Source organism: Ochotona princeps, chromosome 18, assembly GCF_030435755.1.
Source record: "Ochotona princeps isolate mOchPri1 chromosome 18, mOchPri1.hap1, whole genome shotgun sequence".
NCBI lineage: Eukaryota > Metazoa > Chordata > Mammalia > Lagomorpha > Ochotonidae > Ochotona > Ochotona princeps.
In genome coordinates, this window is record NC_080849.1 from 41852864 (window position 1) to 41879737 (window position 26874).

Genomic DNA, 26874 nt, shown 5'->3' on the forward strand with positions numbered 1-26874 from the left:
AGTGCACAGAGGCAAGAAGCTGGATCAGCAGCCAGAGCTGAGGATCAAACCCAAACACTCCAGTGTGAGACGCAGGGGTGTCCTGACCAACATCTCCATTTCTAGGCCCAACATCCAGTCCGCTTGATTTGTTTTTGGAGACCAGTGCTGTAGTAAGTAAAGTCGCCAGTAATACTGGCAGCCATAAGGGCAGTTGTTTGTGTCCTGGCTCCTTCACTTTCTATCCAGCTTGCTGTTGACAGCCTGGACAAGAAGTAGAAACGGCCCAGGTTCTTGAATCCCTGACACGCATGTGAGAAACCTGGATGAAGCTTCTGGCTTTGGCCTGGCTCAGGCCTGACCACTGCGGCCACTTGGATAGTAACGCAACGCACGGAAGATCTCATCCTTTTTGTCTTCCCTTCTCTCTCTGTGTTTACTGTTCAAATAAATTTTCTTTAAAAAATTGCTTTTGATTGTAAAACACTTGTATATAATTGACAGTTTAGAAAAAAGTGTAATTCGTTGTCTTTTAAAGACTGAAATCTTCTGCATTGCATCTTAGTGTGTACATTAAAATAAATGACATAAAAATGCAGCACTTTTATTTTTTTAAAGATTTATTTTATTTTTATCGCAAAGTCAGATAGATATATACAGAGAGGAGGAGAGACAGAGAAGAAGATCCTCCATCTGGTGATTCACTCCCCAAGTGACCGTAATGGCCAATGCTGAGCCGATCTGGAGCCAGGATCCAGGAACCTCCTCCAGGTCTCCCACATGGGTGCAGGGTCCCAAGGCTTTGGGCCATCCTCGACTGCTTTCCCAGGCCACAAGCAGGGAGCTGGATGGGAAGGGGAGCTGCCGGGATTAGAACTGGCGTCCATATGGGATCCCGGCACATTCATGGCGAGGGCCGTAGCCATTAGGCCACGGCGCCAGGCCCAAGCACTTTGAACTTTAAAAAAAAGTATTTACCTGAAATGGCACAACAGGATTCTCCCATGTGTTGGTTCAGTTTTGAATATTCACAACAGTCAGGGCTGCAGCTAGGAACTCAGTCCGGGTTTCCCACATGTGGCAGGGACCCAGCTTCCTGAGTCAGCACCTGCTGCCTCCCAGGACACAGCAGATGGCAGGTGGAGCTGGGAGTGGAGCCGGCACGCAAACCCAGGGACTCCAGAAGGCATGAGAATGTCTTCAGTGGCTGTTACACCAAATACCCACTCCAATTACCAACATTTCTCAGTGTACAGTTCTGTGGCATCAAATACATTCCCATGATGTACCAATTACCACCATCCAGCCCCAGAAATTTTGTCATCATCTCAAACTTCAACTGTACCCTTGGTTACTCTCCCATTTTCCCTGCTCCCCAGCCCTTGACAACCACCACAGTATTTGCTATTTTCAACAGGAATTTTCAATACTGTAGGTAGCTCTTATATGCTGAACAATTCAGTATTTGTCCTTTGGTGACTGTCTTACTTCATTTAGTATAATTTATTCAGGGTTCATCCATGTCACTGCACACATTAGAATTCCCTTCCTTTTAAAGGCTGAGCAATATTCCATTAAGCATGTAAATCTGATTCATTCATTCATTGACAAACACTTGGGTTACTTTCACCTTTTCGCTGTTGTTAATAAAGCTGCTTTGAACATGAGTGGACTGTGAGCTTCATTTTTTGATAAGTTTTTATCTACTTATTTGAGACACAGTAGATAGAGCTCCCCTCTCACCAGAGCTGGGAACGAAGAACTCATGCAGACCTCCCCGTGGGTTGCAGGAACCAACCCCCTATGCCATCGTCGCAGCCTCCGACCAACACTAGCAGGGAGCTGGAATCAGCCACGTATCAAACTCAGGCAGTGCAGTAAGCGATGTGGGCAGGAAGGCCACCCCTCATTTTTAAACTAACACAACAGAGTCTTCTTTGAAAGAGGCTGCATATACTGTATGCAAAACTCAACCTATTGTAGGCGGACACTCTGTTAACCCAATAATTAAGACAGTGGTGCAACACAACAACACTATTTGCCAGTTCATTTGACTAGGATCACATTGAGAATATACACACATAACCTTCCAAATTGTAGAAATAAATGTGAGTAAAGACAGGATGCTAAACCTTTCAGAGCCTGTCAGCTGGTCTGGATCTAGCTGATAGGCTGTCAGAGAACATGAGCTCAGGAGCAGCCAATTAAATATCTTCAACTCCAAATGAAACAGCCAACTGACTCTCATCAACTCCAAAGCTTTTCCTAAATCATAACTGAAGGCTCCCCCCACCAAAGAAAAATAGGAATTGTTGGTAAAATCCTGGATTCCTTGGTGCATAATAAATCTCAAATAAATACCATCTATTCAATCATACATTTCACAGCTTTGCTAGTGAGGGTGACAAAAAAATGTAATTAAAGGCACGTGACTGCCCAGGAGTCCTGAGAGCTCGTGGCGTGGCAGAGCCGAGGGGAAGCTCAGCTTCCAAGCAGTGAAGGTTAAAGAGAAGAGTCAGCACCAGGCGCTGGCCTGGTTTCATCCTCAACGCCGCATGTTCTGCACATGGCCCCTCAGGCCCCTTCGCGCACCAAGCCTCAGTACCTTCCTCTAGAGAGTGGCGACAGGAAGAGCTTTTACTTGATAAAACAGTTGTGAGCACAACATTTAAAAACCCATTGTTGATATGCATGAGTGCTGTAATGACACAAATATTAAATACCCTCAAAAACTCCAGTCTGCTGCTTGCCTTTACCTAATTTTACCAAAGTCTTCTGAGATTTTTGTATAAAGGGGAGGTTTTTCTATAACAAAAATTAATCTTCAAATGTTTTTGCTCTAAGGAGGTGAAAAAAGCCAGATATGCTCTAGTTCATGTTGTTTCAGCAGTTTAAAAAAATAGAAAATTTATTTGGCCAGGCCTTACCAATATTAGCATTTAAAAATTTCATCTTTCACCCCCGGCATCTAAGTAGTATAGCAATGTGATACCCAGCTTCATCCACTTATACAAGTACACAATCATTTAGCAGTGAGAAATTTTCTCATTCCATTTTCTTCTTAAACTGTTTCACTCTGTGTTTTTCAGGAATTTTCCTCCTATTGTGCTCTTCTTATGCTTTCTTGCAACACCAAATTCTGGGGGGAAATACTCATTCTGAATTATAATTATTACCTGTAAAAAACTGACTACAATAACTAGTTTCTGTGACTAATAATACATACAGATACAGAAATATATCTTAATGTGAAGGAATAGCTTTTTATCCCCCAATACTTTCAGGTGTCTATTACTGATTCTTACGTTTTCCCAGGATCTGACATTCCAGCCCTAATTTCTGACTATGACACACAGCATAGCTGGCACAAAGGCACTCGCTGATTGGAGTCTTCTTTCCCCAGCTATTCCCCTGTTAGTTTCTCAGGAACAGGTCTCAGCTCAAACACAATCTCCTCAATGAAGTCTTTCCTGCTCTCAGAACCCCCTGGTGGCTCTCTACCAGGTCATATGACACTAGCCATGGGAGCACTTGTCACTATCTGTGGATCATCGTTCAGGTACTTTTGATATGTGAAGACAGGGACTTTGAACTGCTTCTTGCTGACATATGGAAGGCACTGTGATAGAAATGTTTATATAATGAATGAATGATGTTTGCCTTAGAGAATCATTCATTCTGATCAACTATGAAGCAGCCCTTTAAGAGAAGCCATTCCTCCAAACAAGACCGTGCAAGGAGGGTGACAACAGAGGCATGACCCTGCGAGCAGGGGGAGCCCACTTTGGAGACTCACCTACACACCAGCTAATGTTGGCTAGAACAATTAAACCAGGCTCAGAAAAACACAAGGAAAATCAATACAGACATCTTGTGCGACTTGATAACCCAGGATCTTTTTAGCCTCGGAGCCTGCTGGACACGTGCTGGTAAGTGCAGTGGGTAGGGTGGCATTGGTGGTGGTTGGGGGTCATAACCGTCAATGGCTAGCTTTCCGCAGGCATGCCAGCACCCTGCAATATGCAGGACCATGTCACTCAACGGACAACAGTCCCATTCACAACACTCAGTGCCATTGAGGGACTTGAGGGCGCAGCCACCTGGCATCTCGGTTCCTCACCCAGGAGCTAATCCAGACCACTCGAGTCACCACCACACCCAGCCAAATCCTATTTTCTGAGTTCCGGTCTTCTGATCTACCTCTTTGAGCAGAAAACACAGCCACCCTCGCCATGCTCTCCAAACAAGGTAACTCAACACACCTTGAGCTCAGAATGTGACGCCTCCAAAACACAACACCGTGCCTGTAGTCATCAGCTTTTCATGAACACAACGAAATGCCCGGGGTGCGTTCCCTTGGAAGGAAGCAGGTTTATTCTGGCTTACCAGTTTCCAAGGTCCACAGTCCATGATGGGGCAGCGACAGGGCAAAGCTAGAGTGGAAGCAGGGAGCACAGCAATGCACAACTGGGCTTTTAGTATCAACTCTGGCAGGACCTTCCTTCCCAGCGACTTAAGCACCGCCCACTAGGTCCATCTCCCAGACACAGTAATTAGATGAAGCTGCTACTAATTGAAGTACCAGTAATTAACGACTTTGAAGTTATAACCTGCGCACAAATTTCAGAGCCCTGTCATGCTCAACCTAAAAACCAAACACCTGAGTTTTTAAAACTCAAGGAAATTAAGAAAACTGAAGGAGCATGCAGGTGTCTTTCAGACCCTCACCCAATTTTCTCCCCTGAAACAGGCCATAGAATTTACTATCTGCCACAAACTAACACGCAATAACCCTGCAAGAAATAGCCTGAGAGAGTTAGAAATGCAAGATTTAAGATAGCAATGAAGAGAACCAGAGACCACACAAAATTTAAAGTAAGAGCATGGACCAGGCCCCTCATGATAGCCTAACAGCTAAAGTTGTCACCTTGCATGCGCCAGGATCGCACATGGGCACTGCCAGTTCTAACCCCAGCGGCGCCACTTCCCATCCAGCTCCCTGCTTGTGGCCTGGGAAAGCAGTGGAGGATGGCACAAAGCCTTAGGACCCTGCACCCGCATGGGAGATCAGCAAGAAGCTCCATGCTCCTAGCTTCAGATCAGATCAGCTCCCCCCGTTGCAGCCACTTGGGGAGTGAATCAGTGGATGGCAGATCTTCCTCTCTGTCTCTCCTCTCTGTATATCTGCCTTTCCAATAAAAATAAATAAAATCTTTTTTAAAAAAATGAGCATGGACCAACATACTCAACATACTCTCAAGAGAGCAAGCAAGGAGCCACTCCCAGACACTGGCTTAATTTTCTCCCAATACGTCATTACAAAGATCTGAGGGTCTTATTAAAAAAAGAGGGAGAGAGAGAGAAAGAGAGAGAAAGAAAGAAAAGAAGGAAAGAAAGAAAGAAAGAAAGAAAGAAAGAAAGAAAGAAAGAAAACCAAAAAGATTACAGAGACATAGTAACATAATTAACAGTCCTATTGTTTATCCTAACCTTTCAGGCTGTTGGTTTGCAGGTGGTCGACCTTCCCCTTATCCTCAGATTAGCGCTGAACTACAAAGGTTCTCTTGGCCTTCAGTCCAAGCACAGGTTTATCAGCACGTCTGCCAGGCAGTCAGCCAGTTCTGGGAGCTCCCATGCAGACAATAAGGTTGGGAAGAGTAACCACTGTGAAACAAGAACGCCTAACTTTGAAAAGACACGAAGAAGCCTCATGTCTGCTCCCTGCCTGCTGTGGCCTACTTCATTTCTAGGCCTGAAGCTGGCCAAGATGACTACCAAGTATTTCCAACAATCGCCTCGCCTGAAAATAAATCAGCAGACCTCATACCCAAAGGTTGTTTATTATCATTGGATCATGTTTTTGCCCTCCCATCACACATCTATGCAACTGTCCGTAAAATACAGTTTTCCCTGAGTTGTAGGTTTTCATTTCTGAGAGCTCCTGTGTCACATAAATGTATATTAAATAAACGTGTTATGCTTTTCTCTTGGTATGCTGTCTTTGTTGTAGGGACATCAGCAAGATGCTCACCAGGCTGACAAAATGTTTTTGGGGACACTTCCTTATTCTGTTCTAAGCATTTTGGTTCCCCTGCAAGTGATCCAGTGGACAATCATTTTGCAAATCGTCTTTGAGATTTATTTTGTAAAGGTTTTGTGCCATAAAAAAAGCAAATAATATTGTTTTGGCTGACCAAAGGAGAGAAGGCTCCAGATAGAAGGCGTTTATTGGCTCCCTCTGGCATCCTGCTTTCCTGTCACAAAAGTTTTAGATTTGAATGTCAGGGGTGCACTTTAGCAGAAGGATTCCAGAATCTTGCAAACATAATAAAAAGCATCAGTAACCAACAACTTGATCCCCAAGCCAGATATTTCATCCTGCTCTGCCACGTAGAAGCCAGAGGCCCATGGCTGCTGCTTTCCTAAGCACATTAGCAGGAGGCTAGAATTGGAATTAGCAGCTGGAATTCAGATAGCAGATGCTGGCAGAGCAAGCGGCCGGCTTACAGTGTTTGAGCACAATGCTGCCTTGCTCAGGATCTGCAGCGGTTGAGCCACGTGCCACAGCCTGGGTGCAGCGCGACAGCAGGTCCTGAGGCCAGTTGACTTTATCATGAGGACAATATTCCCCTTCGTAGGGAAGAATATTCCTATTCCATACAACTAAGTAAAGCTTCATTCTGGCCGAGAAAGAGGCACAATCCTGTGTTAGCGGTTTTCAGTGTTTATCAGCATGAAGCCCACCGGGTCTGGGGCCTAAACCTGGCCCTTACTTCTTTGTTCGCTTTTACATTGTTACAATAAACTCCCAGTCAAGCTGACCTGGGAGGACCAGATTACTTTGTAACTGCAGCCGGCCTTCCCAGGACCAGCTTCTGGAATTTTCTAAACTGAATTTGACCAATTTAGTTACAGACTCAATGGTTTGCCTGTTCTGATGAGCACAGGTTCATTTGAATATGAAAAGGAAAAGAAAGATGTATTCAGTCTGGTTCTACCTGCACTTGAGTGATAAGAAACAGTGGTTACTGAGGTTCAGCAGAGCCACATCCTTTTCTTTAATCTTATATTTTCATATTCCCAGACAAAAGAAAATGGAAAATAAAGCTGAGCACTTAGTATTCCCTCAATAAACAGCTGCTGATGCGCTAGGCTGTTTACAACACGTGGGTTGGTACAGCCTAACCTTAATGTTAGATAGCTTCTATTCACCAGTGTCTAGATTATAAACACAAAAATTGAAAATTGGTGTTGATATAGTGAGCAGCTAGGTCTAGGGGAGCTGGGATTCTGGCCTGTCCCGCCATGAAACATCTTTCCCTGCCATTCTTAACACCCATTTCCCCAGCACATCCCTGTGTCTCACGCCGGGAGAGGAGGGAGGAGCGGTCATGCTAGATGACCACATGGATATTAAACTCCACATGGAGGTGCCACAAAAATCCCAGATGACTTCACCCATCCAAGAGCCACGTTCTCCTACTCAATTAAGCCACCAAACCCTACCTCATAAAAGAGGATGAGAACAGGGGAGCACCTTCTTTCTGCCCCTTGTAGGGGACTGGGGAGCTGTTCAGATCCTCTCGCAGCCCCCTCTAGCCCACTCATGACGGTATTTCTCGAACACTCACGTGGATACGCTCACATCTTTTCAATAAATCCTGTTCTCCTTTGTGCACTTTACGTGTGCGCCTGGCATTAGAATTCTTATCTCTGTGGTGACGGGGAACAAGATCCTGGAGTTAAAATTAAGGTGGCTGGCGCATATTGGGAAAAATCTGAAGCTGTCACTTTCCACCGGCTCCAGCTGCCTGCCTTCAGGGAGGATTTGGGCGAGATGAAAATCTAATTCACTTGTTAGCCTAGCATCACAGTAGTACGAAATATCTCGAAATAATAGGCTTTTGAAAATTATTTCGTGTTGCACTAGCATTGTGACGATTGTTCTGGGTTCCTGTGGCTTACCCTCTAAAACTTTCCGACTCAATTCACGCTCCACGGCCAACGCACTCGGATGCAATTTTCAGGAATTTATCCTGGCCTAAGTGGGATCCAGAACCTTCTAACTGTAGATCCGGGAGTTTGTTCGGCTCCGCCCCGGTCAGGCCCCGCCCCCAGTCAGGCCCCGCCTCCACCTCTGTCAGGCCCCACTTCCTCCCGGCTCCTCCCCTAACCAGGCCCCGCCCCTGATAAGGCCCCGCCTCCCGACCCGACCCCAGGCCCCGCCCCCACCCCGCGCGCCCTGGAGCAGCCAAGGAAGGAGCAGACGCGGCCGGGCCGGAAGAGGCAGAGCTCTGGAGGTGGCGGGAAAAGAGCGCCCGGAAGGGGCCGGGCCGCTGTGCCCCGCTCCCGCCGACCAGCAGCTCCTCCTGGACCTTTGCACCATGCCGGCTGCCGGCTCCGAGCTGCCGCTCCCGCCTTCGCCGCCCACGGCACAGCAGCAGGGTGCCGAGGCACGGCCGACCCACGGGGAGCTGCAGTACCTGGGGCAAATCGAGCAGATCCTGCGCTGCGGCTTTCGGAAGGAGGACCGCACGGGCACCGGCACCCTGTCGGTGTTCGGCATGCAGGCACGCTACAACCTGAGAGGTGACCGCGCCAGGGCCGGGCGGGCGATGGGAGAGCGCTGAGTGAGGTGAGGTCGGGGATAGGTGAGGGGCGCGGCTGGCCCTGACCTCAGCGGGCGCGGGTCAAGATATGATTTGCACAGGATCCCCCCAGATAGGAGCACCCCAGTTATGCAGAATCTCCCAAGGACTTGGCAGGGCTCCCCCAGTCCAGGAACCTGGACGAGCCTTGCCCAGGCTTGCTTTGCCAGGGGCCCCCAGCCTCTGCCCTCTCCCCGCCGCCCCGCATGCTGGCTGAGTCCAGCTGTGCAGAATTTAAAAAATGGAGCCAAAATAGTTTGGGCGGGGCGGTGGGAGGAGCAGAGGACGGGGCGGGAACCGAGCCCCGCGGGCTTGCAAGCTTCCTGCTAACCAGGCAGCCTCTTCCGAGGATCTGCACAGCCGGTTTTTAATTCACCCCATCCGGATAGACCTCCGGCTAGCTGCCCTTTCCTGCCTTGGGCCTCCCCACACTTGTCAGAAATTATGCTCCATAGGTAATGCTGACGACACGTTACCCAAATATCACCAGTAGAACCAGGGACATGAACTGCATTTCAAGATCGGGGTTCGCCCTCTGCTTCCCCTCTTGCTCAACGCCTCCCCTTTGTGCAAACTTCCCTGTTAACTTCCCAGCACCTGCACTGTGGGATCCTCGTGGTTCCTCGAGTAGAGTTGATGGGAGTAACTGGGGCACGTATATAGTTTTTGACCTGCTGCTGTTTTAGGTACACTGGGGAAACCAAAGGTCCTTCTGTTTGACAGATATTAAAAACTATTCTGTCATGTGGGCCAGTGTGCTGTTGATTCTGCATTGGTCCCGAGTGAGTTTTCTGGTGGTGGCTGCCTTTTGGTGTAGTCTGCACATGCTTAGCATGTTTTTTTCATGCCTGATGGGGCTCAGCTGCAACGGTGGATGGCATGGCTGCTCCTTACCTGTTGCACACAGGCACTGCCCTCATTGTCTCATGCGGATTTCCTGGGTCCATCTGAAGTCTCAGGTCCCCTGTGTGCCCATTCAGAGTTGCAGTTTTCCAGATGCTTCTGTGGTCATTCCAGACCCCTATGTCCCAGGACCATTTTCTTTCCCAGAAATGTGGATAGTTGTTTGCATCTTTAAAGTGTGTGGCAAACTGTTTTTCAGATGAATTTCCTCTGCTGACAACCAAACGTGTATTCTGGAAGGGTGTCTTGGAGGAGCTGCTGTGGTTTATCAAGGTAAAGCAGTGGCTGTTTGGGGGCTAGTGTTCTGGCATAGCAGCTTAGGCCTCTGCTTGCCATGCCAGCATCCCTTATGGATACTGGTTTGTGTCCCAGCTGCTTCACTTCCAATTCAGCTTCCTGCTAATGTACCTGGGAAAGCAGTGGAAGGAAGATGGCCCACCTAGATGAAGCTCTGGGCTCCTGGGCAGGCTGTTGTGGTCCTTTGGACAGTGAAGCAGCGGATGGAAATCTGGCCTCCTCTCTGTGTAACTCTGCCTTTCAGATCAATGAAAGAAGTGGGGGCTATTGGTAGTCTACAGTCTGTTCTCGACACATCCGCCTCTGCCTACAGCCCCAGCAGCTCCCTTTTCATGCCAGGAGGACCCAAGTCCATATCACAGCCTCTTTGATATGCAAGTGTAGGTTGAGGGTGAGCATAACTTTATGCATATTTAAATGTGAATGAATTTGGATCCATATTCAGTCTAGTTTGACTGATACATTTGCCAAAACAGCTAACACAAATTAGCCTGCACATCACAAAGGCTCTGTGTCCTCGACAGCCAATACACTGAACAGACTACTGATGGGGCTTTAATCTGGAGGTATCACTTAGACACAGAACATATTTGATGAATAAATAGAATCGTCAAGTGAATTGGGCATACTTACAGGACATGGGGAATTTAGAACATTCAGTTAAAGGGGATGAAGGAAAACATTGGACAAGGCAGTTCCAGACAAGGCAAGCTCTCAAAAGCTTGGCCTGGGAGCAGGCTGTGCAGCCAGGCTGGGCTCCACATGGATGGCCTGAGGGCCTGCCCCAGCCTGCCTGGGTGGGAGAGGCACCATGGGGCTCCACCTAGGGGACTTAGTTTATTTGAATGCATGTTCTCTCCCCATCTTTTCCAGGGATCCACAAATGCTAAAGAACTGTCTGCCAAGGGAGTGAAAATCTGGGATGCAAACGCTTCCCGAGAATTTCTGGACAGCCTTGGATTCTCAACCAGAGAGGAGGGGGACCTGGGTCCAGTTTATGGCTTCCAGTGGAGGCATTTTGGGGCAGAATACAAAGATAAAGATTCAGGTGAGGCGAAAGAGCGATGCGTTGTGTCCCCACATGCCCTTCCTGGTGTGTGTTTTTGTTCCATTTTGTAGATAATGTCGGTGGGTGGACGGTGTCTTGTGATCCATGTTAACCGGGTTAGGATGGAGGAACTATTATGTTACATCCTCGGGAAACAATGCTGTCTGTGCTTGGTCCTTCCCATACCGCAGTCAGTAGCAGATGGCGGCAGGGCAGGAGTAAGCAGGAATCTCATGTGTGACACAATGCCTGGGATTGCCTGGCTGGCTTCTGCCTCTCTGTACCACACTGTAGGTGGCACTCATTTGACAGCGTGACTCCCCCCCCGGTCATCCTCATCCTCTCCTTAGACTTTTGGGGTAGGGGAGTATAACTCAACGCCTGGACTTACTCCTTTGTCAATGTTTGTGGGGTGTGTGTGTGCACACACATGTGCTCACCTGCATGTTCGCTAAGTACAACACACTGGTTGGGTAGTGCACAGCCATCTGGAAGGGGTGTGTCGTCTAAGAGAGCACCCTATTTCACCCCCAGCTGGAGGGATCCGGGCCCAGTGTTAGAATTCTTCGAGAAACGACTAAAATCCACAAAAATCCACACCTATGTACAACTTTAAGAAGCTTTAAAATATTGTGTCGACTTGGAATGGACAAGCTTATAAAGACACAAAGTACAGTGTGGTTCCCAGGGGCTGGAGAAAGAGGGAGTGGAGAGTGAGAATTTAATGAGTATGGACTTTTAATTGGGGGCGATACGGAAGTCCTTTGAAGGGTGGTGATGGTTGTGTAATGTGAATGTGGCATGTTAGAGGGCAGGGTGGGCGTCTGGCCTAGCAGTAGAGGTGGATGTCAGGGCGATGGGGACACAGACCAGAGCAGGTGGGTTTGACCCCCGGCTCTTGCTGATGAGTCCAGCTTCCTGCTAATGTGGACTCTGAGGAAGCAATAGTTCTTGCTCTCAGGGAGATGGGAACTGACTTTCCAGTTCCCAGCTTCAGCCACCAGGCCATTCTGGTATCTGGGGAGTGAGCTTGCTCTTTTTCTGTCTCTCAAATAAGTAAAACTTTAGGAACTATAAAGAAGTTACTAAGGAATGGTTAAAATGGTAAACTTAATGCCATGTACACTTTACCATAACAACAACATTGCCGCGTGGGCCAGACTATGTGCAGATAAATGGTCCAAAGGCTGGTGGTCTGGGCTCACCATCCCAGGGCCTCTGGGGTGTGGGGCCACTCCCTTGGCTAGTGCTGCCTTGTTCAGTGTGTCTTTATGGTTTCTTGATAAAATTATGGCTTCTGTTTAGAGTTGAATGAATATTTAACTTTTGCGTCTTTTGTTTATATTTTTAAAAGACTTGCTTTTTTTATCTGAAAAGCAGAATTAGAGAGGGAGAGACTGAAAGAGCTCATTGTTCAATGGACGTGATAGTTGGGGGGGGGCCAATCCAAAGCGAGGATCTAGGAGCTCCCATCCCAGTTTCCCACATATGTAGCAGGGGCCCAAGCATGAGAGTCTGTAACTCGGTTAAATAAGGAAAAAAGGAAGGTACACTTCTGTACTTTAACACATTTCAAGTGGATAGAAAGGAATTAAAGTCCAGACCACATTTAGGAGAGAGGGACCAAGTGGTTATGGAGATTCTGTATATCGATGGAGTATTTAGCTGCTAAACTACAGATTGTATCATGGGGACAGGATGCCAACTAAGTCACAGAAGGGCACCTGCTGTTAGTTCGAGTGTCTATGGAATGCTGTGTTCTAGGTGTGGGACAAGGATAAACTGTCAGTGAAGTGACAAGAATGGCTGATGGGTACAGACTAGCTTCCATGGGGACCACTGGAAGAAACCAGGATGGTCGAGACTACAAAATAGTCATGCCAGGACAGGGGTAACAACACAGTAGACCAACTAGTAAAGGAGTGGTGGTATGTACAACAGAAATAGACTTTCTTCATACTAAGGAGCTCAAATGAGACCATCAGCATATCCCTGCAAGATCAGAGAAGTTGTAGAAACCACTGGGGTCCTGCAGACTTGCCTCATGGGGGCGATGTTGGGTAAGACTGTATAATACACCATCTCAGAGGCCATCTTGGATTAACGTGTGTATATGTCCTCTCCTGGACAATCCTACAGATTACTCCGGCCAAGGAGTAGACCAGCTGCAAAAAGTGATCGATACCATCAAAACCAACCCTGATGACCGCAGAATCATCATGTGTGCCTGGAATCCTAAAGGTAGAAAGCATCCTGAGTCACCCTCTGCATAACCCTGCAGTGAGCCCAGAGGGAAGCCCAGAGGCACTGGGGCCACTGCTTGAGGAAGGCAGGCCCCAGGAACTGCACCCAGGCACATGGTTGGCTGTATGGCTAGTTAAACTTTTTAACAATTTTTTAACAGGGTGTGATAAGTATCCAGAGTGGAACATTTGTAATATTTAACACAGGGGGGCTCTGCAAATGAAATGATTCCATCTGTATTTGTATTCTGGTGCCCCTAAAAATGCATGAGTTGTTAACACTAGGGTGGAAGCGCACTGCAGCTAAATGCAAATTCACAGTAATCTCATGTTGAGGGACAGGCCTCCCGCTGCTCTGTGCCAGAGCTGCAGTGGGGGAGGGAATGGTCCGATTTCTGAAGTGACCGGCAGGTGAGGGTCCTGGGTGTGCTGGCTTCAGCCAGGGGCTCTTTCGGTCCCCAAGTTGGCCCTTCCTGTTCTGTTTTACCTGTAACTCTTCTCTAAAACTGTCACATCTCCTCCTCTTTGTGCTGCTTCCACAGACCTTCCTCAGATGGCCCTGCCCCCATGCCATGCTCTCTGCCAGTTCTACGTAGTGAACGGCGAGCTGTCCTGCCAGTTGTACCAGAGGTCGGGAGACATGGGCCTGGGCGTGCCCTTCAACATTGCCAGCTACGCCCTGCTCACCTACATGATTGCGCATGTCACTGGACTGAAGGTGGGCTGCCCTTGAGATGCAGGACGCCTGCCAGCTTAGCACATTGAGCTCTGATGCCTCCACAGGAGGAGCGAACCGTGGGCAATTCAGTGTCTGCTCAGCTGTAAAATTCCTCCTAGATGTTCCCTGCCCCCAAACCTGTCCGGGATGGGTTAGATACCAAAACCCAAGGATGCTCCAGTCCATTCTATAAGTGGCCAGCATGTATGTACATGTAATTCATGCATACTCTGCTATAACCTTTGCATCATCTCCAGAAGATATACATGTGTTTCTGAAACAATGACAAAGGCATGAAAAAGTCTGAATGTGTTCAGTGCAAGAGCAATTCTCAGTTTCTACTTTGGTTTGTTGGTTCATGAAAGTGGTATTAGAAACGGCCTGTATTTCACCCTGTGGACCACAGGCAAAAAGGCCTCATGGAGAGCTACTGTGAGTCAGCACTTGCTATTTTTCTTAAAGCCTCATGTAAGTATATTCTAGAATGTGTTTTTTAAAAATGGAAACTAAAACATTGTTTTGCTTTCTTCCGTGGGCTTCTTTAGCCAGGTGACTTTGTACACACTCTGGGAGATGCACATGTTTACCTGAATCACATCGAGCCACTCAAAGTGCAGGTGAGCATTATCTGTTACCCTTTTGGTCGTGGTGCCCTCTCTTGGAAAAAGGCTGGATGGGCAGCCCTTTGTCCCAGGTAAAGGTGACTGCTTGGGTCACAGAGCCTCCTTTCCAGGGAAAGGTAGAGGACAGGTGGGCGGGGATGAGGCAGACACTTGCCTCAGCAACCGCTGACACTTTACATGCAGGAACTGAATTAATACCAGTGGGAAAGAGCCAGGGGGCTTAAATCCCTAAGTTAAATCAATAAATGATTGAGATGGTTTACATTTAGAATCCAAACCCCTCCAGGCCCTAGCTCTGCCTGACATCCCTTTCAGTGTCGGTTGTCCCCAGCTCAGATGTTCCAGTGTGACTGTAAGAACTCATACTTGTTGAGCCACACAGGCTCCTGACACCGCAGCATCACAAAATCCCCTTCACTGTGAGCTGTGCGCAAGAGCCAGGGATGAGCCAGCTGCACTTTTACACCCGGGGAAGTCCATCCTTGCTGACCGGGCACTTTGTACTTAAAGAGACACGCGGAGCAGAATTAAATAAAGTAACTTATACAAGTGTGGCAAAATCATGGTCTTCATTGTGTTTTTAGCTTCAGCGAGAGCCAAGACCTTTCCCAAAGCTCAAAATCCTTCGAAAAGTTGAGACGATTGACGATTTCAAAGCTGAAGATTTTCAGATTGAAGGGTATAACCCACATCCCACCATTAAAATGGAAATGGCTGTTTAGTGTGCTTTTGGAGTGGTTGTTGGAAAGCTATTATCAGTCTAGGGACTGCGCTCAAGTTCAAAGTTCTTGCTCTAAAGGGAAAAAACTACGTAAGAAATCTGTCTGACCTTTCTGTTATCACTCATTAACTTTAAAAAATGTTGTTGCTGGCAAATACAGCCCTTGGTTGTTTTAATAATGAAGGGCTTTGAGTATAGTTACCTCTGAGAGGGAAGGAAAATGTTGAGTTTATCAAGTGGGGAGTGGAATGTATGTTCTCTTAAAATATGTACATAGGTTTTAATCCTATGTACATATGTCTTTATGAAAAAAAGGTCAGTAAGTTCTAGGAATTAATTCCTCCAAATCTGAGTGGAATGACATCGCCAGTCATGGTGTATAGTGCAGTTGTGAACATTTAAAGCCATGTTTGTTTTATATATTGCTGTAATAATAAAGAAATGCTCTGTATTTGTGTCTTTTTTATTCCCTATTGCCATTGACCTGCTTAGCGCCTGCCTAGAGGAGGTGAACTAAGCCAAAAGCTGCTGTATTCTTGTCTGGATGCTGCTTATAGGGTAAAAGTGTATTATTGACTAAACAATATATTCTGTATTTCAGAGATTCAACCCAGTTTTGCTGCATTTTGTCATTAAATGTGTAATGACCCTTGAGGATAGTGGGGTTTTGTTTTGTTTAAGGATTTAAAGGCACAGACTCTGCAGGCAGGCCTTGGGCTCGGCACTTTGGGTGCTCATATCCCACTCCGGAGTCCCTGGGTTCACTGGCCAGCTCTGGCTGCTGCAGGCCCTGGGAGGGAGCGATGAGGCTCAGGAGGTGGGTGCCCGCCCTGGGGTGGGAGGCCTGGGTTGGTCATGCTTTGGCCTGTTTCAGGTACTGGAGGAGGCTCTCTCTGCCTCTCAGACACAGCACCTGAAATGTCTTGTGCCCTGTTCTCTAAAGGCTTAGACTGAGCAAGGAAAAGGATACTGAGGCACTCAGGGGCTGCTCAGTGGAACCTTCCCCTCCGTTGTACCAGCAGCTCCCCTGTGCTGCTTATGACAGATGTTAGAGCGAAAAAGAATGGAGGTACTTTCCCAACAAATTCTGCAACATATTGCTTGTTTTTAAATATAGCTTCATGTCTAGGTCCCTGCACTTGATAAAACATTTGGGAGAAGAATAATTAAAGAGAAGAACATGTATTGATTGGTTGAAACCATCAAATAACAATGACTGTTTATTCCGTGGGTTTAATGCCTTCATTAAGCTTGTCATGATTGGTGGGATACAGGTCCATAGCCCTCTCCCACCCCTGCTATTTTTACAGCTATCCCCAGACATGTTGAGCTTTTTTACCTACAGAACAAAGGTACTAATTCTCATGAGCAGCCAGGAGTCTCTGCCAGACTTCACCAATCGGAAAGCGGTGCTTCTCCACAGAGTCCTCTTTCATCTCCGTGGAGTAGCCAGGAGCCTAGCGAAGATGAGCGGGAAAATGGTACCAACATCTGGTACAAAAACAAGCACTTTCTCTATTTCTGCTTTTAAATCTAAGAGGAATGTCATTATTTTGTAAATTTTTATTTTATTTGGAAGATTCAGAGGAAAATTTCGCATCTGCAGGTTTACCTCCTAAATGCCCACCACACAGGAGGCTGGAGCCGGAAGAAGGAACTCTGTGGGTCTCCTGCGTGGGCGACAGGGACCCATGTCCCCACGACCTGCTGCCTCCTGGTCTTCAGAGTCGGGACTGAAACCCACGTACTCCTAATAGATTGTTTTAGGAGCAGGGATTGTGGCCCTGTGAGCCAAGCTGCCAACATCACAGACCTGAGTGCTGGCAGTCCCAGCTCCTCTGCTTCCCACAGCCTCCTGTTAATGCAGCTGCAGGGAGCGCTGAAGGGCCTAAATACCTGAATTCTTCCCAGCAACATGTTGCAGGCATTTGGGGAGTGAACCAACAGACCTCTCTTTTTCAAATAAAAAGTCTTTCTGAAAGCTCTGTCTCTGTCCCCTTGGACACGATCACGGCAACTGCATCCATAACAACTATAGTTCAAACCTTTTTAAAAGTTGCTAACTTGCTAGACGGTGTCAGCTCTGTTTGGTTTTCTGCACACTGCGTATGTTTTTAAGATTTTAACTAATGAGGAAAAAGCTAATCTGAGAGAATCCTCACCCAAGCTCTGATCTTTAGGCCTTAGGAATTTGATTCCTAAGATATTAAACTTGAATGTCATGGGCACATGGCCACTGGCGGCCTGGGGAGGCAGCCTGGATCGTGGCTTACCTTAGGAGGCATGTAGGAAGCATCCTTGATTGTCACAGGATACTTGAAGTGTTCATGCAATTCATCCACATACTCACACATCCTAGAAGAAAGAATCAGTTTGGGGCAATGGCACCTGCAGTTAGGAGGTACCCGCGGTGCTAAGCAGAGAGTAAGAGAAATGGCCTCTGACCGAGGCTGAGCCCTCCACCTCTGCTTTGGGCTTCTGAGATTGCAATGTCGGGGCTCAGATGAAATGGACCACAGAAAGTCCAACACACGTCCACTCAGACTTCATAAATATTCCGGTTACTTGCTTTATGCTATACAGTAAGTAGATACATTAAAATGGTCAAATGCAGTTCCCGGTAGCCTAAATGATTCAGATGAATAACAAAGAGTTGAGAATCACTTCAATCTGTTAAGTTCTATGTTGGCCACTTTTCAGTTTTGAGGGTGGCAAGAGACTTGCATGACCTCAGTCACCTGTCGATGAGCCTGTACTCAGTGCCGGGACCATGCAAGGAACTGGTGAGAAGGCCAGACACATGGACACTCAGTGGCTCACTGTGATGTGCTGTGTTCCCAGTCCCATGAGGGAGGACAGCCACGCCTCGAGGACAGAGTGGACATTCCACGCAGAGAATGCACATGGCAGGGCTGGAGTGGGACAGCAGGTGGTTGTCGCTGTCAGGGGCCTGCCTGAGCAGCACCAATGCCCATGAGGCATGGAGGCACCAGGGATGTAGGCTGGGGTACTGGGGTGCCCTCGGATCCCTGGCTGGGCAGAACCTCTTGGCAGTCCTGCGGGCAAGAACTGAAACGAGAGGCCTAACAAGCATACCATCCAAAGGATGTTAATGTCCTTCATTACAGGCACAGAGGAGGGTCACTGGAAGGGAAGAGAAAAACATCCAGTCCCAAGCTGCATTTTCCAGATAAACCAACAGATTCAGACTCAAACAAGCAGTGGCAGCGTTGGGACTCAGGCCCAGGTGTCCTTCCGTCCAAGCTAATGTTGAATTCGGAGGCTAGCACAGCTCAAATGCGTGAGGACAGCACCCGTCCCCTCACCGCCGAGCCGAGCAGTCAGCAGTAACGCCCTGAGCGCCCCGCTGCATGCCGTTTCTCCCGCAGACCAGCATTTGGTGTTTACCTTTCCATGCTATTTTTAGGCCTGCACTCCTTGCTGCTTGTGATCCTTCTGTGATACAGTTAATTCCAGCAGCCAAGAAAAGCCTCACAAGCCAAGCTGTACGTGAGCAGATGCCTGGAAGGAGACTGTCCTACTTAAAAGCACACCTTGGTGTGCTGGGCCTAAGAGAGGGGCAGCCAGATGGTGGAGGGCTTGTCGGGGAGAGGACAGGGCGAGAGCACACGGACGGCTGGAGCTCAGCCTCATGTCGCTGGCCACCGAAGAGTTCTGGCTGCAAACCCTGTCCCTAAAATGCTTATAAAACAAAGTGAGCAAGCCACCAAGAACTTATCCTTCCAGAAGGAAAACTTGGTGGTGGTCTTTTTTTTAGTTTATTATTCATTTGAAAGAGTGAAAGAGGAAGTTATGGAAAGATCTTCTGTCTGCTGGTTCACTCCCCAAATGGCAGTAACAGCCAGGGCTGCAGCCAAAAGCCTGGAACTATATTTTGATCTCCAATGTGAGTGGTAGGGCCCAAGTCCCTGGGCCATCCTCTGCTTTGTTCCCAGGTACATTGGCAGGGACCTGGATTGGAAGTGAGCAGCCAGGACTCAGAACTGGCATTATGATATGGGATGCTGATGATGCAAGTGGTGGCTTAACTTTGTGCACAATATCACCAGAGCTAATGGTGGGTTTCTGTTATTGTCACTCACAAAACTGGAAGCAGATGCCAGTGTTGTGGCACAGTGTATTAAGCTGCCACTGGATCGTGGGAGACTCAAAGGGGGCTCCTGCTCTTAGCTTCAGCCTGGCCCAGCTCTGGCCATTCCCAGTGTTGGATACATTCCAGCATTCATTCTAGGGAAGGAACCAACAGATACAAGATCTTTCTGAAACTTGAACTTTCAAATATATAAACATTTAAAAAAAAGGAGTGGGGGGAAGCAAAACCAAATTGGCCTTTGAGCTATACAGTGTGCCAGGATTCCAAATATCTATGAAAAGAGAATTTTAAATGCTCCATCCTGGAGTTAGGCCCACTGCTGAAGAGAAGTGCAGCTGACACCACGTGACTGACCTGTTTTTAAGGCTCCCGGAGACTGCTATGTAGTCAAACATGATCAAGTGCTGAACCAGTTCACAGAGGCCAACTCCCCCAGCGTGGGGGCAGACGGGAACTGAAAGGAAAACAGACTGCTATTTAACGCTGACAGAGGAAGCGCTGAAAGAAATCCAGGGTTCTTCTTTGTGCCAGCAGATGACTAAATAATTTGTAAATGTTTAACAATGAAATTCCAGGATGAAAAAGCATTAACGGTGGCTTGATTAAGGCTAAGTGGGAGTCAGAAAAAAAATAAAATGGCAAGGTACAGACTCAAGTGAGCTGCCAAGACCGAGGGGGAAGCACGGGTGCCCTGGGGGCGTGTGGGGGAGCGCAGTGCCCTTACTTCCAAACTTCTTGGCCATCAGTAACACGGACACGTTCTCGTTGACACTTCCCAGCCTGCAGCTGTCAATCTGGAGAAACTGCAGGGCGTTTGCCTGGAGGAGCTGCTTAAATATCACTCTATTGTGGCACTGCAAACAGAATTAAAAACACCACCAACAGGAGAGTCAGCCTTGGCCATCAGGCGACTGTTACTCAGATGTGGCCTTCAGGGAGCCTAGACTATTTCTTCATTGTCATTGTGTGGCAGGAGGCGCTGTGATCTTGCAGGCAGCGACCTTGTCCCAGCTTTACAAATCTAATGGAGCTGTGTGAGTCAAGTAATAGTCACAGCGGGACGCCATGTACTAAGGAGTAACTTTTGGGTGGGCAGGGAAGCAGAACTTCAGGGAAGGAGATGGGGATGGTGGAGAGCAGGTGGTACCGACAGCAGCCCACAGCCACGCTGTTCCTTTTGCTCTAGTTGGGGGCTGATGGCCACAGGCCTTGGCAGGCACTTGGGCTTAGCTGACGAGCACCAGAAGCAAACGCTGTGGTATTTATTCCACCTGGAAGCTGACTATCTTAGAACCACTGCATGTCCTTGCACTGCAATGTTCAACTGCCTTTTTAACTGCCAGCACACACCTTGAAAAAGATCAATGACTATGGCTGGCATGGTGGGCAGAGCAAACTAATCCTCCACCCTCATATGGCATCCCATATGAACACCGGCTCATATCCTGGCTGCTCCACTTCTGATCCATTTTCCCGTTTATGGCCTGGGAAAACAGTGGAGGATGGCCCTCTGCACCCAGTGAGGGGCCTGGAAGAAGTTCCAGGCTCCTGGCTTCAGACTGCCTTAGCCCGGCCATTGTGGCCATTAGGAAATGAATCAGCAGATGGAAGATTATCTCCCTCTAACTGCCTTTCAAATAAATAAATCTTTTTTAAAAAACCCACAAAGGTGGGTGTAGAAACAGCCACAAAAGATGGTCTCTGACTGGGATAACAGCTCCTGAAGCCTGGGTGTTAACTGTGCCCAGGTGGCAGTCAGCACACGGAGCCCACGGAGACGCTACTCACCTGCTCCCCGGTGGCAACGCCAATTCCTAACGGGACCAGTGCCTGCAAGATGGAAGCAGCCTGGAGTTATTTTCCCCAGTTTTGAACTGCAGCTCCAAATGTTTAAAAATATTTGTAGCTGAGGAAGAAAGTGTCCCTGCTGTTGAACCAAGTGAAGCTGAGAGACTGGCAGAGGGTGCTGAGGGAACACATGCGTGTGGGAGGACTGTGTCTGTGGGGAGGGCTGCTCACACGCTGCCACCCCTCGCACGGTGTCCTGGCTGGGCTTGTCTCCCTGAGCCTGTGCAGTGTCCGGGAGGAACTGGCAGGAAACATGGCAAATCAGCAGAGGCTCCTCATTGACTGAGAGGCTCCAACCTCCCTGCGCCTGTCATGGGGGCCCACTGCTCCCTTGAAATTCCTTCTTATTGTCTCTCCGATGATGTCCTGTCAGAACCTTGTTATTCTAGAACCTTCTCAAGTTTGTCAATTCCAAAACTGTCACCTGGCTAAGTAGGTGGCCTCAGGTCTGACTTGACAGGTCAGACTGAGCCTTGCGCACTGGCTGGACTCCACTGGGAAGTGCTGGTATCTGCCGCTCTCTCCTGGACACAGCGCTGTGTTCTCTGTTCTTGCGCCTGCCACCTGCGGCCCTCCCCTCCTGCCTTCACTTGTGACTCCACGGGTGGGATTCATGGTTTCTCCCTGGGTTTTCCTTCCCTTGGTTCAGATACTAATTTCACTGACATGACAGCCACCATTTTCTGAGGCACCGTGTATAACACTGGCACCAAGGATTCCTCATCACAGCCCCCACCATCCCCGCGGTCCAGGTGAGAGAAAACATGTCTGATATGAGAAGTGTCCCCAAGCTGGAAATACTCCAGGCCGATGCTGCAGTCGGAGAGGGGCCTCTGAGTCAGCTAACTAAGCTGGCTTTGGAGCAGAACACGCTTCTCACGTGGGAGCCAGTGTGCTGAGCCAACACCTGTCCTTGAGCAAAGGACGGGGGTGTCATCGAAGCCTTGGTTTCCTCAGTGCAGAAGGTATAAGGGGACCAGATGGTCTTGAAGGCACATTCTTGTGCTAACATGTTACATTTCTTTAAGTTCCTAATTAAGTATGTGGTCTTTTAATCTCAGAAAAGAAGGGAGAAAAGAAGGCAGCGAGGAGGAGAGGAGGCCCTTGCTTCGTTCTCTGCTGTATGGGCATGGTCCCTGCTGGCATTGACTAGGTACCAAACTGTAGTTTTTCCAGGTGAATGCTTCCTTAGTCTGCTCCCTTTCAGCTGCCCTCCTCCAAGTGTCCCCCAGTGGACTCAAACAGTTCCAGGTTTGAACTCTACATCGCTTCCTTTCTGCCCATTCCTCGCCTTTCATCTCCCAGGCTCAATCCGTTCTGTAGGGTGCTACTCCTCACAGCACCTGGAATCCCAGGCATTGCTCTGCCATTCTGTCCTTCGAGAACGGTCCTTCACTCTCTTTGGCTGTACCTTCTTGGGGAACGGACCCCATCATCTCGCCCGACTTCCTGCATTCCTTTGGATGACATCCTCATGGGCCCCAGCCTGCACCTGCCACCTCTTCCTTGGATGCTGTTAAGGGACGGTATCCCATATCAGCCAAACCCCACTGGGTGAAAGGCCACAGGAGCCTCTGAGGAAGGCACACTGTTTCTGGCTCCTGTTCCTCTGTCACCCATGGCCTGGTTCGGCGTCCTCTCCTCAGGGTGACCCAGCTCACACCCACTTTCATCCTCCCACGCAGCCCCGCCACCCCACATCTTCGTTGCCCAAATTCCAGCTTTTTCTCTCCAGCAAGGCTGCATCTGAGGAGAGGAAGGCATTCCTTAAACACAGGCTTTGGGAGGCCTCAGGGAGGTCCTGCGTGGACTAACAGACAGTAAGCACCAAGGACACCCTCCGGCAGGAGCCATGGAAACAATGCTCCCAGGGCACAGAACTAGGACTCAAAATGTCCCCAGGCAAGGGGGCATGGGCTGGGAGGTGCTGAGCGAAGGGGAAATGCTGGGAGCAGATGTTGGTGGGACCTGGGATCAGAGTGAAATCCTAGTCAGGCCCTGCCCCCATTCCTTTCCCAGCCAGCTGTGCCTGGCTTAATGCTGCTCTTGAAGAATTGGCTGTGGTCAGAGTATGATAAGGTACACAGAAACTACGGTTGCCCTGGTGACGGAGGCTCCAGGCAGTCTGGCTTTACCACACTCTGGGGTCAGCGTGAATGGCAGGAGTCTCCCGAGACAGGATCTGGTCTCAGAGCTCTCAGTCAGGCCACACGGGGGAGATTTGTCTGTCCTGAGCGCTGGGGAAGGGGCAGAAAGCCTTCTCTCACAGGGCCTGCCCTGATGCTACCTCAGTACATCCTGTCTTTTGACTCAGCCAGAGAATCTACGTGTTTTTGCTTCATTCTGGGTATTTAAATATTAGTCACACTTCTTTACTTCAAAAGGATGGGAGCCACGTCTGTTAGCCTTGAGGGCCTGTGGATAAGCTGAATGGTTAAAAGATATCAGATCTGCAACTAACATGTTACAAGAAAGGGAACAGGTGGGGGATGTTAGTATCTGTCACCACCACATTGCCAATGAAGCAGAAAAATATGAATAGCTTCCACAGCCCAAGCAGCAGTTTTCCTACCTTGGAGATGGCGGCATGCCCCAGAATGTCATCAGGGGACGTTGGCTCCTCAATCCACAATGGCTTGAACTCAGCCAGTGCCAACATCCACTCCACTGCCTCAGGCACATCCCAGCGCTGGTTGGCATCCATCATCTGGAAGGAGAGGCTCTTCACAGTGGCGGAGACCCAGTGACCACCTCCCAGCGGGGTTCAAGGACTTCCCTGCCCAACCTGCAGTGCTAATGAATGGCACCAAAGGGCAGTCTCCGAGCCTGTGACCCCGGCTCAGATATGATCCTTTGGAGGAAACACGCCACAGTATCGTCCAGAAGCCTGGAGGTGTCTGAGCCATGAGGAGCGTCCACTGGCTCTGGAGCTCAGGGCCACTGCCTTTAGTTTGTACACACACACACACACACACACATACACATACTCACACACCCCGCCCTTTGCCAAACAAAGGCATTTCTGAAAGCCTGACATAAATACGCTGGTACAAAACTTTCTGAGATTCCTGTGTCTTGGTTTTCATAATACACGCTTCACATGACCTGTTGAAGACCCTGCCCTTGCATGGCTATTCAGAGGAAATCCTGCCACTTGGTGAGTTCCAATGCAGCCTACACAGGGTGGTTCAACAGTTACTCACTGACTTCTGCCCACTACGTATGTGGCACAGGAGTACCACCATGCTCTAGCATTCATGCAGCATCTGTTCCACCAGGCACTTTATGGGTTCTGTCCCATTTAATACTGACACAGTAAGGTTACTGTTTTTACAGAGGAATCAGACATGTGGGGAAGTTAAGTAACTTGCTCACGAAGAGCAAGCCAAGTCAATGGGGTGGTGAAGCTGAGGCCGACACCGTCTGCATGAAGCTCTCCTGCCTGGAAGCCAGCATGTGCCAGCTTGAGGGCCCTTATGCCCTCAGTGCTCATCATGCCTGGAGACGAGACCCAGAAACGGCTCTCTAATGTGGTAAGAGCTGGAGGTGGTAAGTGCTAGAAGACTCGGAGGACAGAGCACTCAGAACCAGCTCTGGCCATCAGTTATTTGGATGAAGATGACCTCACGAAACAAAAGCAGCACGAATTCATCTACAAATAATGAAACTTCTGATCCTAAGTCAAGAATGCCCATCTTCCATCCCAACTTACAAAACAAGCCTCTAAAACTTCATAAAGGCATCTTACTGCAACTTGTACAATCAAACTTGTTTGAAATGAATTGTTGTTTGGCACGGGCTAAAGGCTACCACTCTTTGCACTGTTGGGGATATTTACCAAAGTCTTCTCCGGTCCGATCATCTCTCTGATGAGGCGGCATCGACGCACATCATCTTCCAGATCAGCACCCACCTTCACTTTAAACCTGTGAAACACCGACAGTTTAATGGCACATCAGATCCACACAACCTGGCAAAAGCATCTGGACTGTCTGCACAAGTGGCCATCTCTGCCAGTAATTCACAGAGAGCAGGCCCTGTGGCATGGTGGGGTAAGCCGCTATCTGAGATGCCCACTTCCCGCATGGGAATGCTAGCTGTGTGAGTCTTGGCTATACCACTTCCAGCCCAGCTTCCTACTAACTCATCCTGGGAAGTAGCAGGTGACAGCTCAAGTGCTTGGGCCCCTGCTACGCATGCGGGACACCTGAATGGAGCTCCTGGCTCCTGGCTTTAGCCTGGCCCAGTCTTAGAAGCATTCGAGGACTGAGCCAGCAGTTGGAATCTCTGTCTTTTGTGTGTCACTTTCCTCTCCAATTAACTTAAAAAATAGTTCTCACAGCACATTTTCTAGTAACTTATTGTCCTTTCTGAAGCTTCAGACACATCACTAGGAAGCAAGCCTGCAACTTGTCTATGTATTCAGTGTAAAGGTGATCACTCTCGATTATCTGCATATCCGTAGTTAAGGAAATGAAGAGAGAATCGGGTATTGAATATGACTTTTTGCTGTGGCCCAAAAAGGAATTAAAAACAAACAAAAAAGCCACAGTCAGAGGGCCCGGCGCCGTGGCCTAGCATGGCCTAAAGTCCTCGCCTTGAAAGCCCCGGGATCCCATATGGGCGCCGGTTCTAATCCCGGCAGCTCCACTTCCCATCCAGCTCCCTGCTTGTGGCCTGGGAAAGCAGTTGAGGACGGCCCAAAGCCTTGGGACCCTGCACCTGTGTGGGAGACCAGGAAGAGGTTCCAGGTTCCTGGCTTCGGATCGGCTTGCAGCGGCCCATTGCGGCTCACTTGGGGAGTGAATCATCGGATGGAAGATCTTCCTCTCTGTCTCTCCTCCTCTGTGTATATCTGGCTGTAATAAAATGAATAAATCTTTAAAAAAAAAAGCCACAGTCCCTGTGCTTGGCACACAACCCCTTGAAGAAGCCATTTCTACACCAGGTGCAACTTCGACTCCCCATAGGTCAGGTTATGGGTGTGCAATCTGCAAAGCCTCCCTGCCTCCTCCCATCTCACTTGGGTATGCAGGAGGAGGACAGGAAGTGAGCACTTTCTGAGTGATTGTTCTGAGTCCACTTCGTCAGACGCGACAGCTTGAGGAGAACCCTGCGTGAATGCTGTCTCTCACAGCCAGAGGACACGCGACTGAGAGGCTGACCGAGCTGTCCCCACTCACACAGTGAGCACTGGCAGGGGATGAGGGCAAAGGGCAGGAGGAGGGCCCAGCTTCGTCAGACATCAAAGCCCCCTGCTACAGCTTCACGCTGCCTCCTTCAAGTTCTCAGTCAGCCGGAGTCTGAGGAAAATTCACCACCTCTCCACCTTGAGTGCCGGCAGGAATCACCCCAGATGCCGAAAGGTTTGGGTGTGGCAGGTGAGCTAGCCCCTCTCAGAGCTGTGAGCTAGCTCTAATGGATTACTATTCTATGGTGGCGCCTGCAACCAACAACCCCACTCTCCCCCCACAAGCTCTCTTTCAACACTGAGGCTCTAGGATTACAATTAGAATTTCTAACGCATCTTTGACAAAAAATGGTCTAGACTGAAACATCTATCTGATATCTACATGCAGAATTCCCTCTGGCTTCATCAGTACCTTTAATCCTGGGCTTCTCTCCACTGACTGAATCCCTTGTGCCACCAACTAGCAAAGACAAATCTATGAGCATGCAGTCAACTCACCTGGTCCAGCCATCCTTCAGCGCCTCTGCGCAGCGCTGTAGGG

General features: G+C 48.7%; 2 protein-coding genes across 2 annotated transcripts in view; one reads left to right on the top strand and one right to left on the bottom strand.

Annotated features, from left to right (window-relative positions):
- Positions 1–8287: 8287 nt before the first annotated feature.
- TYMS (thymidylate synthetase) lies at positions 8288–15185 on the top strand. Its single transcript, XM_004579613.4, has 7 exons — positions 8288–8568; positions 9730–9803; positions 10701–10875; positions 13015–13116; positions 13661–13836; positions 14382–14453; positions 15044–15185. Exons 1-7 carry the CDS (start codon positions 8364–8366, stop codon positions 15179–15181), a joined length of 942 nt encoding a protein of 313 aa, XP_004579670.2. The 5' UTR covers positions 8288–8363; the 3' UTR covers positions 15182–15185.
- A 1274-nt stretch (positions 15186–16459) lies between these two features.
- The window catches only part of ENOSF1 (enolase superfamily member 1), a 36378-nt gene continuing 25963 nt past the window's right edge, over positions 16460–26874 (bottom strand). The window contains exons 9-16 of the mRNA XM_004579615.3: positions 26832–26866; positions 24981–25068; positions 23715–23849; positions 21083–21124; positions 20019–20148; positions 19649–19748; positions 17454–17535; positions 16460–16637 (exon numbers count right to left, since the gene is read on the bottom strand). Coding sequence (XP_004579672.2) covers positions 16536–16637; positions 17454–17535; positions 19649–19748; positions 20019–20148; positions 21083–21124; positions 23715–23849; positions 24981–25068; positions 26832–26866 — 714 coding nt within the window. The 3' untranslated portion in view covers positions 16460–16535. The remainder of the gene's footprint in view (positions 16638–17453; positions 17536–19648; positions 19749–20018; positions 20149–21082; positions 21125–23714; positions 23850–24980; positions 25069–26831; positions 26867–26874) is intronic.

Excerpts from the sequence above, each read along its gene's own strand:
- TYMS (XM_004579613.4), top strand. The coding sequence starts at position 8,364 with ATGCCGGCTGCCGGCTCCGAGCTGCCGCTCCCGCCTTCGCCGCCCACG. Across the intron at positions 13,117-13,660 it reads GTGTGCCTGGAATCCTAAAG|ACCTTCCTCAGATGGCCCTG; the intron begins GTAGAAAGCATC and ends CTGCTTCCACAG. Across the intron at positions 13,837-14,381 it reads CGCATGTCACTGGACTGAAG|CCAGGTGACTTTGTACACAC; the intron begins GTGGGCTGCCCT and ends GGGCTTCTTTAG.